At 35.8% G+C, this 18,116-nt stretch overlaps 2 protein-coding genes across 2 annotated transcripts in view; one reads left to right on the top strand and one right to left on the bottom strand.

The window, feature by feature from the left end:
* Positions 1–206: 206 nt before the first annotated feature.
* On the bottom strand, positions 207–17,288 carry DIRAS2 (DIRAS family GTPase 2). Its single transcript, XM_071580497.1, has 2 exons — positions 16,973–17,288; positions 207–4,201 (listed from the first exon to the last, which is right to left on the bottom strand). The coding sequence occupies exon 2, from the start codon at positions 4,160–4,162 to the stop codon at positions 3,563–3,565; it is 600 nt and encodes a 199-aa protein (XP_071436598.1). The 5' UTR covers positions 4,163–4,201; positions 16,973–17,288; the 3' UTR covers positions 207–3,562.
* Positions 14,190–18,116, top strand: part of SYK (spleen associated tyrosine kinase) — a 99,583-nt gene continuing 95,656 nt past the window's right edge. Inside the window, exon 1 of the mRNA XM_071580495.1 lies at positions 14,190–14,323. The gene's annotated coding sequence lies outside the window, so the exon portion shown is untranslated. The remainder of the gene's footprint in view (positions 14,324–18,116) is intronic.

Here is an 18,116-nt window from a genome sequence, read left to right as displayed (position 1 = left end):
TTAAAGAAGAGTAAATGTTAGATAAGATAATAGTGCTCCAATTCAATCAGGACTGATTTGTGCATCTGAAGACTCCGTGACTGTCTAGATCGTAAGAATCTCTTTTAATTTAGATTATTGCATTTAGAGTTTTAAAAATATATAACATATTCATGAAACAAACAGAATGCAGGCATCAACAAGACTTCTTCCAAACTTGTGTTTTGACTTAAAACTTTATTTTGTATATTCAGAACATCACCACAAACATGGAAACTTGTAGGCACAAATAACTTAATATGCAGTTTTTAAATAAAGCATCTGCTAATGAAATTGCAACTACACATTTTCATTATGACTATGTACCTTAATATTTCATATATACATGTAAAAGTCATGCATTTTAAAGATTCATTTTAGCTAGATCTTATTTTCCTGATGCTAAAATTCACTATAGACCTTACATGTTTTAAATATTTTATATACATTTTAAAGAGTTTATTATAATGATACCTCATTTCCAAATAAAACACAAAAAGGAATAAAGATGTATATTTTCTTTGTTTGTCTTATATTTATATGCATATTAAAAAAAATCTATAAGTAATAGCAAAAAATGCTTTCAACCAGATTGCACATATGCAAGATATGTAAAATCTAGCAGTATAAACTAGGATGGCAATGAAAGGATATAAAATATGTTCTATTTTGAGTCTGTGGTCCTTGAGTAATATTGCTTCTGTACCGGTCTTGCTTTTGTACATGCAAGTCCATGAAATACTTCATGGCTTATTATGTAGTAGGTGAGGAATCAACTGATAACTAAAGGAAACAGTCCTCAACCTTAACATTCACAGCTACTTGTTTTATTGCCATCTTTGCCATACAGTTACTCTTTTCTTGCTATGAGGCACATTCAAAAAAATGTCCAGGGCCAAATTTCAGCCTGTAATATCTTTGCAGTTAGTACATTTTAAGTAATTGAGATCCCCTATATTGTACTTCTGCAAGACACTTTACTATGTAAATAATTCTTCCAGTTAAGGAAATAATGTTAAAAGGTTCTTTATATAGTCCTTTTTTCTCTCTAATTTTCCATCATTATCCCATACTGGCTGCTAAGGCATGTGCCATGCATGATGACCTGTGGCACGGGTGTGTTAACATCTGTGGGCAACCTCTCTAATTTTTATTTCTCCTTGTGTCCCATTATTCCTTAAGGTTGATGACGCTTTTTTTCCTAGCTTTATCCATGGGATCCAATGCTGTGATGTTGAGTATCCTCAGCAATTTTTTTTCACAGAGTTGATGTATAAACATTTATAAAAGTCTTACTAAATATAGTGCTTTTAAATATTTTGCATCCCTGATCTGGAAATACTGTTTCATTTATCGACAGACAGTCAAAAAAGACACACTTGGCTGTATAAGCCAAAGCAGGCGTCTTTATGTGTTTCAGAAGCTATGTGAGAATATGAAGAGACAGTCTGAGAAAACACAGAATGAGCACTGATCTGAGACAGAGGAGATTGCTTTTGTTCATGGGTCTGTCACTAACCTACTGGGCAACCTATGTGCAGTTGCTTCCTCTCTTCATGTCTCACTTTCACTACCTGAGAAGTTAAGATAATGATGCTGTCCCTTTTGCAAAGTGCTTTGAAATTCTGATGAAAAAGTGTTGTGCGAGAGCCAGGAATTTATTGTTAATAAAGAGCCTTAGCTTTTCTTCCACACTCTTTACAGTTTTCTGTTCTAATGCAATGAAGTAAACACATACACACATGAAAGTCTTTGAAATCAGTAGGAGTTTCATATATAAGTGAATGACAAAAGTTACTCTCCTTTCCAGACAGTGTTAGTAGCAATTCTTGTTCAAAGAAATGTATACTATCACTCTATCTGTGAAATACTTTCCCATTTGCTAGAAAGGGAGAAGGCAAGCAAACAATAACTCTGGGAGAAACAAGACAGCAATTTTTAATGCAATGACTGCATTTGAGCATCTCCTGGAAGATATTTATAATGGAACAGCATGCATGCTAATAATAGCACTTGATGTCATTTTCCCATGTTTCTTCACATAAACGTTTACCAAAATATGGTAGGCTTTTTATTGGTTCAAAGCAGTTTCTAAGGTGCAGATTGTGACTTATGCAATTTTAATGTGTCCTTTAAAATTGTATGTGCTTATTTTATCTTAGATGGCCTTTGTTATCAGTAGAATACATACTTCAGTCATTCAGAGTAGTTTTTAAAGAAGCTTTGGAGACACATTCAGGAAAACTCACATATTGTACAATTTTTCCTCTTTTTGAGAAGGTTTTGAGAAGAGCAGTTTCCCCTGACAGTGTTTTAAATATACTTTTTTCTATTCTGAACTTTGTATTGCATTGCAACACGGTACTGCTGCAACCCCTAATACACCAAATCATGTAGTGATCATCCCAGAACATCTCTTAGAGACTTCAGTGGACTCTCAACTTCAAATATAGGATTTGGTTCTATAAATAGTCACAGCAGTTCAACTCATGAGTTTAAACGGCAAATATAAAACACTTCAGACAATATAAAGGCAATAGATCTCGTAGTGCATAAAGGTAACCCCATTCCAGTTGCAATATAGTAATGCAAAGATGTATCTCTCAGTTATTCTGATAATTTGAATGAAAACTTTGTATCATACACTGACCCCTCTCTGAGGGTATCAGCGGTTCAACAGTTCAAAAGACATTTCGTTCATTCACTGGTCACACCAGGTGTTCATTTAACCAGTAGGAGCATTTGAATTGAGTCTCCCCTAGAGGCTTTTTTAGGGGACTCCCCAGTCAGTCCTCCTGGGGAAGTTCTCTGTACACCATTTTTATACAGTCTGACATTCTTCACAGGCAGATGTCTGCTTTTCAGAAACATATTTGAGCCAGAAACACAGGTCACTCTTGAAGCAATGAGTCCAGAGAAGCAGATGATCTCCATCTCTCAAGCAGGGTCAGCCTTATCATGCTGAGGGCTAGAGACAATATCTGTTCCTTTTAACTCCTACACCCATACTTTCTTTTAATGTGCAATAGTTCTTTTATTTGGCAGATCCAAGACTATCTTATGCACAGTCCACCAGTCAGTAATGAAAATGGCACGCAATTGTTTGTCTGCAGCATTCCTAAAGAAAATGATTAATGCCATCTAGCATGCATTTGTATGTTCTAAGTTTTTTCACAATCATTTCTTTATTTTTCTTCTGACATTAGGCAGATCTTTCTCTTGCAGTTATATGCAAATAAAAATATATTAACTTGACTTTCCAAATCTTTCACATTATGTGAATAATGAAAATTCTTCTTTTGTATGAATTACAAAATTGGGTATTCTAGGCCATCTTTCCTTCTCTTCACTATTTATTTTCATTGAGTTCATGCCTTTTTATTTGTTGATTTTTGTCATAACAACCACAGTACCTCATTTTTTTTCAAATTCAGAAGACTTCTTTTAAAACTAATAAAGAGGATCTTGCATGGTTGTTTGGTGTCTACAGGTTTTACAGGTGTATTGTCAGGGGAGACTTCACAACTGACTTCTGGCAATAACTTCACATCACCACACATTTGCCTTTCAGTTTCTCCTTCCTTTTCTGCTGCTTGCTTTTTTTGCCATCAATTTGTAAACTCACAGTCCTGCGTTTCTCCAGATTTAGCAATTCCTGGAATAATTCTTTCACGTTGTGGTTCGTCTTGGCAGAGGTCTCCATGAAGGCACATTTCCACTTCTTAGCCATGGCTTCTCCTTCACTGCTGTCTACCTCTCGATTTTGGTTCTCATCATTTTTGTTCCCAACCAGCATTATTGGAATGCTTTCTATGTCTCCTTTAATCTGACATATTTGTTCATAGATTGGTTTGAGTTCTTCCAAGGACTGTCGGCTGGTGATTGAGTAAACCAAAATAAAAGCATGTCCTTTAGAAATAGAAAGACGTTGCATGGCTGGAAATTGGTGGCTCCCTGTAGTGTCAGTTATCTGCAAAGTGCATATGCTCTTATCACAGCTGATCACCTGCCGATAGGTGTCTTCAATGGTAGGGATGTAGCTCTCTCTGAAAGTGCCTTTCACAAATCTCAAAACCAAGGAACTTTTGCCCACTCCTCCAGCTCCAAAGACAACCACCCTGTAATCATTACTTTGCTCAGGCATGTTTCGCTGTGTGTGACTTGATCACCTGGGGAAAAAATTCTAGGAAAGAAAATGACAAAAACAGGAAGATAGACATAAATTAATACAGGTACCTGTGAAGAGTGCATGTTGTCATATCTTTCCCAAAAAGAGAAACAAATGTGATTTAATCAATGGCATACTAGTGGTAGTAATATAAGATTTGTGGGGAGTTAAAGAATGATTTCTTTCAATAGTAAATTTAAGGTTTGCAATCCAGTCTGGACTGGTAACAAAAGACGTTATTTATGACTTCATGACTGATTATAAATTAACATCATGTGTCTCAGTATTCTTCCTACTGGAGTAATAGCCCTAAAAATAAAAAGTTGCATCTGAGAATTTCATCAAGACCAAGACCTGAATAAGCTGTACAAACTGAATTACTCTTCTCTCTCTAAAACACATTTTCTTAAATCATAATTGAAACACATTGGTGTACAGTTGGATACAGTTAATCACTCTGAATATGCTGTATCTTCAGTAGTCAGGGAATTTGCCTACACTGCAACTGGACAACTCTTTTGAGTGACAACTAAGACATACTAGCAGATTACTGAGCAGTAGCACAAGTATACTTTGTTTTCAACTCTGTGAGAGAGTAAGCCTCACTTCAGTGTGTTTTTCCACTTGCTTTTCAGATCAAAGAGTACCTTTTGATAAATTCAGATTGGTCACATTCAATCTCCCTTTTAATTCTAATATTTATCTTGCAGTAGATGATATTTAACATGAGACATGCTACATTTATCACAGAGGTTGTGCAGTTATATTCACATCATTTTTAGTGGCTTGTATTGACACGTTTATCAAGTGTGTGTGTCAAAGGTAGCAAAATTCTGTGAATCCTGAAGTCAGTTTCCCTTGACAAAAATTTTCTGTAATCAGTAGGACAACAAATATTGAAATGATTGTTAAATAACAAAAATTATAATATTTTCACATGTTTACAAGCTCTATCTGCTTTAGAATTCATTGAAATAAATATGAAGATGAATTTACCCTCCCATTAGTAGCAGCTCATTAGGCACACACCACATACAAGTCTTTTTGTGTTTAGTGAGATTTAAGCAAATAAACACTAAGAAAAATGAACCTTAGAATTGAAGAGTCTAGGATATTGTTACTTTTCAGGCTAAATCTAGATATATAAGAGGTACGTGTGGAGAAAACTGCAAAATTTGCTGCATCTGCATTTGTTCTTAAAAAATTGGTCTGTTTTAAAAAGACACCTTACCCAAGCATCTTAATGGCACCAAATGACTAAATCTGCCTATTGCAATTTTGCCTGGATAGCAATAAATCTAGAACAATCCTGTGGAATTTCTTTCCTCTGAAGGAAAGCCTTCAAGCTATTTCTTTAATGTAGGGGAAGAATTTGATTGCATTGTAGGGTGAGATTTTAAGTTACGTTTTACCTGTCTAGCAACAGGAGAATAGTGATGCTGTAGAGATATGGATGTTACTAGACTCCCCATGACCTTATTTCTGTTGCAAACTCACACCCAATTTTTTCTTTCTGCATTCTGATGCTGTTGCTGTTTGTGACAGTCTGGCTTAAGCTATGGCAATCCATGCTGCACTAATGTCTTCACTTTATTGTTCAAGCATCCCCTAATTTTGTTACCCTTCTTGTCCAGGGCATCCTATGCTGTCCTAATTCCAATTCCTGAGTAAGCTGAAAACATCTATGTTTACATATTGACTTGGGTGAAAGACTTGTACTTCCTCATCCACCATACCTTAGGCAGAATGACCAGTGTAACTGGAGATGCCGATCGCAAGGTAAAGGGGAGAGCTGTCATAGTTCTGCCTACCCAACCTGGCTTCAGGCAGAAGGGAGCTCCATTGTTTCCATCTCTCTTATGCTACAGTAACTGTCACTCTGAGAGACTTGTTTAAATAGAGGAAAGACTGATAAATGAGAATGTTCACCCTGAGGCACTGAAGAAAAATTCAAGGAAAGGAAAGAAAAAGTAGTCTCAGGAAATATGCTGGTATATGTGTTTATAGAAGAGGAAAAGCTCTCTGAGGAACTAAGAAAATGGGTGACCAGCTCATGCTGTTAAGAAACAAAATAAAGAAATAAAAAAAAATTGACACAAAATCCCCAAACAAATTATCTAGGGGAAAAAAAAAAAGAAAAATGAGGAAGAACAAGAGGAAGATAGCAGAATGCTGTTTCACTGAGAATAAACCTATACCTAAAAGCTGCAAACATGAAAATTCAGAACAGTCATCAGGCTTAATATTGCAGATGACTGCACAGAATGAACTACCATAAGAATTATAGTATAATCATTTCTTGTAAGCAAAAAATATGGAAAACCCAAGTATTCTACCTCAGAAGCAACTTAAACATTGCACAATCATATAAGAAGCCTAGAAACTATGATACAAGGAGAAAAAATGTGCTATGAAAATTTTTACTATGTACATCAGTGAAATATGAAGTAGAGAAATAAAATCTTAAATGCTAGCTGAGTGTAATCCTGTTACATTGCACTTCCTGCTTTGAGCATACACAGAAATTTCCATGAAATCTGACATATACGGTAGCCCAAAAGATAGAACAAATTAAAATGTGGCACTCAGTGGCATGAGGTATTAAGCATATAAAAAACTTCTAAGGGATCCTAAAATGGTAGAGTAACAGTTTTCAAAACACAGCAAGCTGTTGCAAACAGGAAGAGTGTCCATTTGTAGTGGAAAAAAAATGCATTAATGGGCTGACATTGCAAGAGATTCACATTAGACAGTTGGAAAACTTCACAGTGATAGGAAGAGCAACGCTATTGCTTAGGGAGATTTTGCAGACAATCTTTAGAAATTACTGCAGTATCAAAGGATAATTCCATCTGGAAGGGAAATGAGCATGTTTCTGGGCCAGCCTACTGGTCCCAGCAGAGTCAGCCTTGAGACCAGAGAAAGTTGTTCTGCCCTGTCCAGGTGTGAAAATCTCCAACTTTTCCTACAGCCTCTCTGGGAAACAGTACACTGATAATTTACCAACAGGTTGATTTTAGTTCCCCCTTATACTTAGTCTGAGCTACTTCACTCTCAATTCATACCTGTTGTCTCTTCTCACAGCATCAATTGATGTGAAGAGTTTGACTCCACCTGTTTGATGGCTTTTGTTTAGGTTTTGGTGGACTACTTTTGCTGCCTTTTGAACTGTGCCTTCCCCAGGCTGTTCTGGCCCTGGTCCATCAGCTTATGGTGCTGCAGGTCTGGGCATCTTGGTGCCCTCAGTGCTCTCATCAGCACTTGCTCCACTTTACCCATGTGTTTCCTCTCCTGGGAGTGCCCAAACTGGACCAATGACATTGCTGTTCTTGTATGCAGAGCAGAGGGGGATTGTCACCTGCCTCAGCTGCCTGGTCAAGGTCCTGTTCACAGAGCCCAGAGCAAAGGGGGCCTTTGCTGCAGCCAGAACTGCTGCTGACCATGCCCAGGGCACTGCCCAGCACGATCCCCCAGTCTTCTCCACAGAGCTGCTTCTCCCCAGCCTGGGTGACTACAAAGGAACAACAACCTTAGTTGCTGTTTCGTCTGTCAGTCCCAAAACCCCTTGATTTTGCCAACATAAACATTACAGGAACTGACAGTAAAAAAACCCTCATCCAAGACTTTTGATTATTTTTTATCATTTGTTTGTATTATCTGTGTGGATCTGGAGAATCTCCTTGAGTGAAAACCACTCTGTATGACTGTGGTGCATTTCCACACAAATGTTCATTTGTTAATGCTTCCATAGTGCCCTATTAGTTTACTGGCATTTTTTTGTTTTAAAATATGTTCACAAAAACTCACAATGGAACAGAATAGAATATTACATTGTTTCATCATCTTTCAGTATTCTGGTCAGAGTGGGTATGGAAAAATTAACTTGATAGAAGTCTGACTTTTCAATGATACAATATAATTTCTGACCCACACATTGAAAACTTCTCTGTTTCATAATCTGCACATAAAGTATAGCAGTTGCTTTTCACACATTAAAACTGTCTTATTCTGTAATAAACCCTCATTTCCTGTTTTTGCTTCTTTCACAAAATTCATCAATGAAAATTTACTATCATACCCTGAAGTGTCAGTTTATCAACACCATCCTCACTTAAAAAGACAAAGCATTTTTCATAACATATATCCATACCATTCATTTTTTAATTGTCTAATTGTAAAGTTCAGCATCTCAGTGAGTCTGCATCTCTGCTGACAGCTCTGTTTTCTGCACATACTCTGTTAGCACAAAGCTCAAGTTGCTCTAGTTCAGCTGCTGCAGGTGAGCTTGATGGGCTATTCACTGGGACAAACTGCAGCCTCCAGTGCAAACCCAGTTGCAGAGCTTTATGTTGCTCTCCATGCTTTCCCTAGTTATTTCTGACAGGCTAAGTCAAAGAATTCAAGACCTGCTCTGACAGAAGGTCAGAATAAGGTCTGGATTATTTTGATATAAAATCAGTTATTTTATTATATAGTGGTAACAAAAATATGCATTTAAAGTATTTAAATGAAGTACTTCCCCCTAAAAATTGTGCTCTTCGTAGCTCAAACTCTCAATGTTCTTTGCCTGAGGAATTACATGAATATATATTAGAATTTACTAAATCAGTCACCGATCCAGCATTTAGCCACTGGATCTCCAAAGTTCTCGGTTATCTTTAATTGTTTTTTTCTGATCTAACTTTTCTATCAATTGTATTTATGGCTTGACTCTTATGTTTGCATTTCAGCTATGGATAACATTCAGAACAACAGGCAACAGGTATAGGGTAGCAGAAAACTATCTTCTGAAAGCTGATTCACTTGAATACCTACCCTTAAATTAAAATGAGCTTAGAATCTTGCAGCTGATAAACTCTTCCAGTTTATACCTGAAAACAGGTACAGAATAAATATCACTCATTCTCCAGTGTCTCCAGTCTTGTGGTGTTTTGCAGATTTTCCCCATGTTTGCATTGTTAAACTACAATGAAATGTCATAGGCTGTAAATTTTTTCAGTATTTTGTTTTCTAGATGGTATCTTTTAGTGTAGCATTTATTTTAAAAACAAGGTGATACTACCTTTGCTTTCTGGTGTCAGAAGCTTTGACTACATCTTGACTGATCCAGTTATTGAGGTTTTATGATATCCTACTGGTATGTCAGTCTCATATTATGTACAGCAATTTTAAGATGTTGTGTATTAATTTCCTGAAAGCTGTTTTTCCTCAGGTAAAACCATCTCATGTCAGTCACTGATTTTTATTTCTTTTAACTCCAAGGTGATGTCTCTGTTCATATTGTTACTGTTATTATGAAAATCCAATAAAATACAAGCCATTTTTAGTTCAAAATCTTGCCTCAATTTAAATTAGGAGTCCTTACAGGCTATCCAGTAATGACACCACTATACAAAGATACAAGGTGCAACGTGAAGAATATAGCTATAAATAAGATAGATTTCAGCATGACTGTAAGGCTAATGTCCATTTTGCTATATCAGAGGTGGAAAATTTCACTTTACTTTTATAAAATAGGGAAAGAGGGTTCTGCAAGGAGTTTTTCTTGTTGTGCATTATGTATATAAGCAGGCATTTCTCAGGGAGTATTTTCACCATATCTGCTAATGAATACAGACTTTAAGAATGGGGACTTCCCTACTTGCAGAGTCTTCATCTTTTAATGCAATACTCACTTCTTCATACTTTTCTTGGATTCTTTCGTCTTTTTGAAATCAATAGAAAGTTAGACATATTTGAAGACCAAATGGTAACTGTTAAAAGAGGTTTTTCTTGCAACATGAGGTTCTAGTCCATATGGAAAGAACTTTTTTATTCTCATGTTGAACAGAATGTTCTTTGAAAGTCTGCTTCTTGATCAGCTAGTGTAAATCATTATTTTTTTTCCCTGCATAAATGTAGTAGCACTTTTAATTAATGTTGTTCTTGACCACAGCTGGAGAGAAAAGCAGTTACAGCTTAATGGTCTATATCATCTACCAGAAAGAATGTTACTAGACTGAGTTACAGAGAAAATGCCATGTTCTGCGGAGTAAAAAAAAAAATAAAAAGTTGTGTGTCATAAACCTACTCTTTTGTTTGATACACTGTCCTAATTTTGGTATTTGCTTCATGATCTGAAAGTAAGAGACAAAATCAGACATTCCTCTTATTCAATGTGTACATAGAAAGCAAAAATTCAAACTGCAAATTCAATATGTTTAAACTGAAACAGTTTATATTTCAGAGCTATGATCTCTACAATGTTGAAATTAATTGAATTTGCATAGAAAATCCATAACTTAGAAAATGAATGGGACTGAGACAGAGCAGAAAGCTAAAACTGCTCTGTGTGACCAGAATGTCAGCAAATTATCTGCTTTGGAGGAGTTTGGCCTAATTAGTGTTTGCTTTCAAATGTCAAAAATAGAAAAATTAAGAAAAATAAAAAGTGGTGGGTTTTGGCGTTTTTTTTTGTTTATTTAGTTTCAGGGGGTTTTAGTTTGGGAGGGTCTTTTGGGTTTTTTTTTTTGTATTGTTTTGTTTTGTTTTCTTTTTGTTTGTTTGTTTTTTGTTTTGTTTTTTTTTAATGTTGACCAAAATGTTTCTTGCATTTTGGGACAGGTTTTCCACAATGGTATAAATGTGTTTCCTACAGCATAAATATGGTCCAAGTTTCAAGCAAGATATCAGATACCAACTTTACAAAGTCTTTCAGAGAGATTCATTGAGAGGTTTCCTTCATGATTCTGGGCTAACAAAGAAGAGAAAAAGCAAGCATGTGAGTCTTCAAGAATAATTTTTTGCAGGTTTGTTCTATATTTACAGTTCTAAGAACATCTATATGTAAAGGAAGTAGAATACAATTGCTGTACTGGTCTGCAGTCACAGATGCTGTGCTGTGCTTTAGCAAATTGTCATATTGTCATCACACTAATGCTGAAGATTTCATTTCCAAAACAATGCCTTTTCAAAACCAATTGAAAACCTGTAAATTCTCATATCAAATGGAACCATGGGTAAAACAAAAAATCCCAAATGCATAGTCATCACTCTAAGAAAATTTCTGCCTGTTTCTTGGCTGACATATGACCAGCAGATATTGTGCCAGAAACATTTTGCTAGGCAAGAAAGAAATGGGAAAAGGAAAGGGAGATAAATAGATGTGTTTTCTATAGGAACAATATACAAAGTGGGTTTCTGAAATTAAGCTTAACTAATGTTGCATTGCTTGTTCAAGCATGCGGGTCTGATGATGGAAGGATGAATGATGCAGAAGGAACTGATGATTCCCTTCTTTGCTAAAGGTTTAAATGTGCAGAAAATGCAGAAGGTATTGGACATTAACCAACAAAGAGCTTTACTGAAATTGTTTGCTCTGTGGTTGCCCAGGAGCTTTCACAACTAATCTTTGAGTAACAGGTATGTACAAATGAACCATTAACATAAAATAAAACACAGTATCATTGACCACACTTAACATGTGGAAAAAACACTTACTTTCATGCAGTAACAGAAATACTATGCTAAATTGTTTCATGTTGGACAGATGAACACACTTAACGCATAAAAACCCCCTTACTTTCACATAGAATCAGAAAGTTTATCAAGGATGGACAAGTGACTTATGAGCTGTCACTTCCTATTTAGTGGATTAGTCAATCTTAAAATTAAAAATGGAGCATTTCATAACAGTTTCTGTCTAAATTCAGGATTTGCTTTAGTTATGTTAGATAATTCATTGACTGGAATGGAGTTACTCTTTCACCTATTTGAGCATTTTGGTAAACCAGTGTCTTAACCTTTAAAGTGCTTATCACCAAAACTTAGAGAGAAATGACACAGAAGCCTTTGTATATGTGTAGTTAGGTATTTGTGAATGGACACAGAGAAATAAAAATGTCAAGATAACAGCATTATATTCAGTCCTTTGGGACTGATTTTTTTTCTAGTTTTCTTCACAACTTAAACCAAATACTGTAATTTTTTCTCAATTTTCAATATATTTCATTTAACTGACCAAAGATGGACAGAGCAACTTAGAATGTTGTATGTACACCTTTCAACAAGTAGGGCATAATGCCATTCTGTAGAGCAGTATGGTTATAAATGGGAATTTGTCAATTATGTAAATGCAGAATCAAAGACTCTGACCTTTCAGCTCCTCTGTTTTCTAACAGTAGAATACTTTGTTTCGACATCGAGTAATTACTTTACATGTTGTAGTGAACTTCTGCTTCTCCAGATGTACACTAGCCAAAACAGGTTCTACTCTTATGGAAAAAGGTAGGTTTTTAAAGTTTTCCTGGAAGGAAAAACTTAGAAAAGTACAAAGCACTAGAAAACTCAAATCAAGAAAGAACATTCCCCAGATAATCCTTTTACTGTAAAGGCTTTGGATTATTCTATATATTGTGAGATTCATACTCATTCAGACATAAAAATTTCAGCATAAGCAAAACGCTATTTCCATATAAATGTGTGTGTTTACACACAGAAGAATAGTACATTCATGGAAGACTAGATTTTATTCAGCAGAGGAAATTGTATGAAGACTGGTGACCCTTTTGTATTTCACTATAGTCTTAAACTCCTTAATGTTATTTTGAAATTATTTATGCTAATATTCTGTAGAAGCAAATTTACTAAAGGGTAAAAGCTTGTGACTTATAACTCCTATCATTAATTTTTCTTGCTTGGTTGAGAAGGATGGTTTGACTGCTATCCTGACCACTTGAACACTTCTGGTGCTCTTGCACAGTCCAAATATCCCATTCAAAACAATGTGACTTAAACGGTGAAAATTTTGCCACTGGTTTGTTGGGCAGTAACTTGTGAATAGGTTAATGCAGTGGGTTTCAGGACCCAAAGGATCGCCGACAAGTAATTAAATAATGCAATACCATTGCTGATGTGTTTTCAGATATGTAAGAAGCCTATGCTTCCTCTGAAAATTTTCTGAAAATGAAGAAGTTTTGAAAACCAAAAATTAAAGTATAACTGTGATGTATGATATAGGAATAGTGGCTTTCTGATAGGAGTTTCTAAATGGTCATAAGAAGCTATTTGTTTTTTAATGTGCAATTTATCATTGCGTTGTTTGGGGGAAAATTTTTTACTCCAAGGAGTATTTATTTTTAAGAAGCCATTTGCAAGTCTGTATCTCAGGACTTTTTAAAAAATGAATGATTTTCCTTACTGACTTTTTAAATTATGGTTAAACAGAAAAGCAATTTCATACTAATATTCATCATTGATCCAACTTTCAGTTCTTTCTACTCTGAAGTAAGAAAGGTAGGTGTAGCCTTCAGGTAGTTTAGTCTCAATTCATGTTTCTTCTCTTTGTAATATTAAACAAAATTTTTAAAAATATATATTGAATATTTAAAAAAAATCCTTAGTAACACATGGTAACATTTTAATGTTGTCATGAACAAACTGAGGAAACTTTAATATTTATTTGGGCTAGCAGCAACATTTTTTTTCCTGATGCTAGTTAATATTTGATTTTTTAAATAACTAACTTTTTCAGAACAGATGAAAGCTGTCAGCTTAAATTTTCAGGGAAGAATTTCAAAATAAACAAAAAAGGGTAAGTGTTCTTTTCGTAGCTTCAGATTAATTTTAAGTCAGAACAACTGGACATTTTGGAAAGGAAAAATCTGCAATCCAGAAACAGATTTGACCTTTCCATATGATTAATATGTATATATTTTAAATGAGGATGCTGAAAGAAAAGCGTAACTTCACTGAAACTTGTTCAGATTCCAGTAAAACCAAATTCATTACCTGCAGTCAGGGTGATGCTGACTGAATTTTACTACCACAGCATATTGCAGTCCTGCATAGCCAGAAAGACTGATTTTAATCTCAGATACAGAAGCCTAACATTCAACATTATTTGCTCAAGGGGAGGTGCTCCTGCCTCAATGTGAGTCAAAGAGTGCATTTGTCACAGACTTGTTACACCCTTTTTCACATTTTGCTTGTCTTTCTTGGATCCATTTTAAGCATTATACAGTTATCAATATTTTGTGGTTAAAAGCAAATCAGTATTTGTTTTCTCAAAAAGGCAAATCAGAACATGTGCTGTTTCAATTAATATGTACAGTTGCATTGTCACTCAGTGGATCTTTTCACTGCTTTTCCAGCAATAAGGTAAGATAATTTAATGTACATTATAGTTTTAATGACACAATAAAAAGGCAGTGGAAGTATCTGTTCATTGATAATTAGAAACCTTTGTTTGTTTGTAAAATACCAAATGGAAAACAAAATCTAAGAATATGTTTTTACTGGAATGTTTATGGAAATTGTTCATTTTAGAAGGAAATGATTGTTGCTAATATTGATTTTTTAGAAAAGTGTAATTTTTCTTTGTCTATGTAATATTGATAATTGCTCAATTAGTCCTAGTAATATAAAATATTTAGGGCAAATGAACAAACATTTGAAATCAGCCTCACATACCAAACCAAATGTCCTGCAGTGAATACTCTTTCAGCTTAAATATACAAGTAACCTGATCCTCACACAGAGTGTGGAAGATGGAATAATCAAATGCAGCTTATTACATATTACAAAGCAGTTACTGAAGTACACTGTGAATTAAATGCAATCCTATATAGTACCTAAATCAAAACCATTAAAAAAAAAAAGGAAGGAAAGGATAAGTTTATAAAATAAAAGATTAGAGGAAAAGGGAATAAGGAATGCAGTCCTTCTGTAGGAGCACCTCTGAAACAGAATATTGTTTATTGCATGTTTATTAAAAAGTTAATTTTGAGATAATAGCACATACCCTGTCACAGTGAAAATATCTTTTCTTTTTCATATATGATGGTGGGATCTTTATGTGGGCAGGTGTGTTGGTTAGCACAAGAGCAAAACACAAATTTATCAGCTGAACCTCAAAGGAAACTAGAAACAGTGCTTCAGGAATGGCAGTATCAGTTTATATATTGCCCACTATTTTATTTGTACTACAGAAACTGCAGTAATGGTATAATATAATCTCGACCACTTGACCAGAAGGAGTCATACCTCTGAACTCCCATCAACTTCCAAAGAGCTCAACCCTGCACTGTGAGAAAGAAAGATTATTGTGCCTGAGGACCATCAGGGTTTATGAGTCTGATGGTGTAAACTATAGGACAGCACAGTACAGAAATGTGCATTCATCTGACCCACTTGTAAAAGGGACTTTCAATGCAAGCAACTTTCAGTGAAAAGTAAGAATAGTATTTAGTATTGAAAGAGACCTCTTGGATTATCAAATCCAATGCTTTGCCCTTGCAGGCAACCATTTCACATAATCCCTTCCATCAAGTTGCAACAGAGAAGCATTTAGAGTGTTTTCTTTCTAATACTTCCACTGGAATGTAATTTAAGAACTTTGCTGCTCTAATGGTTTGAAAACTTCCAGCCTAAGTGCATTCACAGCTCATTTATACCCATTCGTTTTTCTCTCTTGCCAGACAAAGGATAAACAGCCGTACATCGCAATCATTCTCTCAGATCCATGGGACCACTGATTTGCAGATGTATGTTTGAACTCGTTCCATGTTTGGACAGTTCTTCATGCGAGAGCCTCGCAAATGTGGTGTATGATGTCAGAGAGAGCACAAAACCTGAAGGAATATCACATTTCATAGACTCTGAACAATGGCATGGATCCCATTCTGTGTGAATTAGGCACTATGGCATTTAGTAAGGACAGATGGACTCCAAGGGAGCAGCTCCTGAGCATAAGTGAAGTCCATGAGTCAGAAAACTAAAAACAGGAGGGAGAAAAGGGAAAGACAAAGTAACCCTCTGAGCCAGAATTAAAAATGGTGAGACCTACAAACATTCTAGAGAACAGTAAACTGTAAACCCTGGCAAACACAAAACAGCAATCAGTTTCATCATCTTCATTGACACAGAAAGGTATAGGGACATAGATTTTTCATAGTGTGCATATATAAACAGGGATGTACGTGTACATATATATGTGTATATGTCTCATGAGAACAGGACATTCAGAAAATGCTTTAAAATTAAAATAATCCAATCTTGTTTCTCTGTTCCGGGCTCACCCTTCTGTGACTGACTGGTGCAGCATACAGAGCATTAAGATTCACAGGGAAGATAGCAAGAGAGAAAGTGATAGCAAATGTGAATTCACTCACTCTCAGACACTTCAGAATGGTCTTTCGTGATTTATGTTTTCATTCAATTGAGAGAGGCACAATACTGAATAAATAAAATATTTCCTGCCCGACAGTGGAATGCTGCAAAATAGTATCTGTCTCAAAGAAACAAACAGCTGGTGCTATTTCATTCAGACTCCACATTTTTGTATTCTTTCATCAGTTAAGTTAAAACATATCTTTCATTTAAACAAAAACAAAACATAAAAAACTTAATCTCTCCCTAAGCCACTGCAGTGCCAATGCTATACACTAGGACAAAATTAAGCACATCAGGGTTTAATGAACAACAATTAAAAAGAAAAAAAGGGTTATGAAGTCATTACCAGCATCCCAGCACACAGAAAAATTAAATTGCTAACTGGTCATCATATGTATGACCGGCTTCTGGCTTCCTTGCTAGCCCCAGCTTGCAGCATGCCATGCTCTCTACATAAGATATAAGCTTAGATCAAATCTTGCATCGTAACTCACACAAAACTCTATTGACTTCAGTGGAAATTTTGCTTGAATGAGTATTGTTGATTTTGGCAAAGGAAATGAAGATCTCTAATCTCAATGCAAAGCTATGCTTATTGTACAAGGTGATACAGAAAAACAGTAGAAAAAAATTTACCTGTGTAGGAACAGAAAGCTTCAAATATTCTTCAGTTTCTGCCTGTCATTGCACCAGCTCTTCTCCCTATCTGTCCTGGGCTTCCTCCACCAGAAAAGAGTCCCTTTATTAATCAAGGGTGCTGCAGCTCCGTTGCCTGTGACTTCTGCTTGTGTCCAGTGTTGCCTGCCGGCTGCTCTCTGCTCCCGCGACTCTACTCCTCTCCCGCTTGCCCCCCAGCACCCGAGTCGTGGATAATGCGCTCGTTGGCTTGATTGCAGCCTCTCTCTTTCTGCTTTTACGGATGGACTGACTCCAGCCTCGGCTAGTGCTACAGCCTAAATGGCGACGGCAAAGCTCATCTAGGCTTTTAACTGCCACCTACTGAGTAACTGTGGAATATATACATTTATATATAAGGTATATATATATGTATTGGCTGCAATTCTCTGGTTTTCTCAACCAATGTAGCACAATTTTACAATTAGTCTTTAAAGTCTCCACGTATTCTGTAGTTTATCATTTAAAGCTGTAGTTCACATTAATCTATGCTCATAATTCTCCCTTTATTTTTAGCACCAAAACACAGAACAAGCTTGTCCCTTTAACTTTGAAAAGCTTACATAGCCTTTGGTGAGGCTAATCCCCAGTAGGCACAAAGCCGCAAAGCCCTATTCAAATCAATGCAGTTGTACTGATTTATATCTGAGAAATTAATCCCTTAGGTCTAATATTGATACACTAAAAAACAGTAGAAAGAAAAATGTGTCATAAAAATAGCTTTTGTCCAACATAGTTACTCAGAATTTCACTCATATGAAACAGATTAGACCTTTTTTCCCCTCTGAGAGTAGTGTAAAACAGGATTCCTGACTTTTATGGACAGAAGTAAATTAAGTTGTTTATCCACCTGTAATCATTATTTTTATTTTAAAGGGGGGGAGGGGTGAAAAATTCATAAGCAGAGTGCAATTACTCCTTCAGATGTTTATTTTTAAAGCAGTTCCTAGTACATTTTTTTCTGGACTAGAAGGTGTCCACTGAAGGTGTTCCCACTGCAGACAGGAAATCTGAGTACAGGGTCTCTCTGTGAATACCCAGGGAAGGTGTGTGGAGATGCTACCTTCATAACCAAATAGCAGGGATATAAAGAACTAAGGTTTCT

This window comes from Pithys albifrons, chromosome Z (assembly GCF_047495875.1).
Source record: "Pithys albifrons albifrons isolate INPA30051 chromosome Z, PitAlb_v1, whole genome shotgun sequence".
In the NCBI taxonomy this organism is placed as follows: Eukaryota; Metazoa; Chordata; class Aves; order Passeriformes; family Thamnophilidae; genus Pithys; species Pithys albifrons.
The sequence above is the reverse complement of the archived record's forward strand: the minus strand, read 5'-3'. Positions and strand labels throughout refer to the sequence as shown.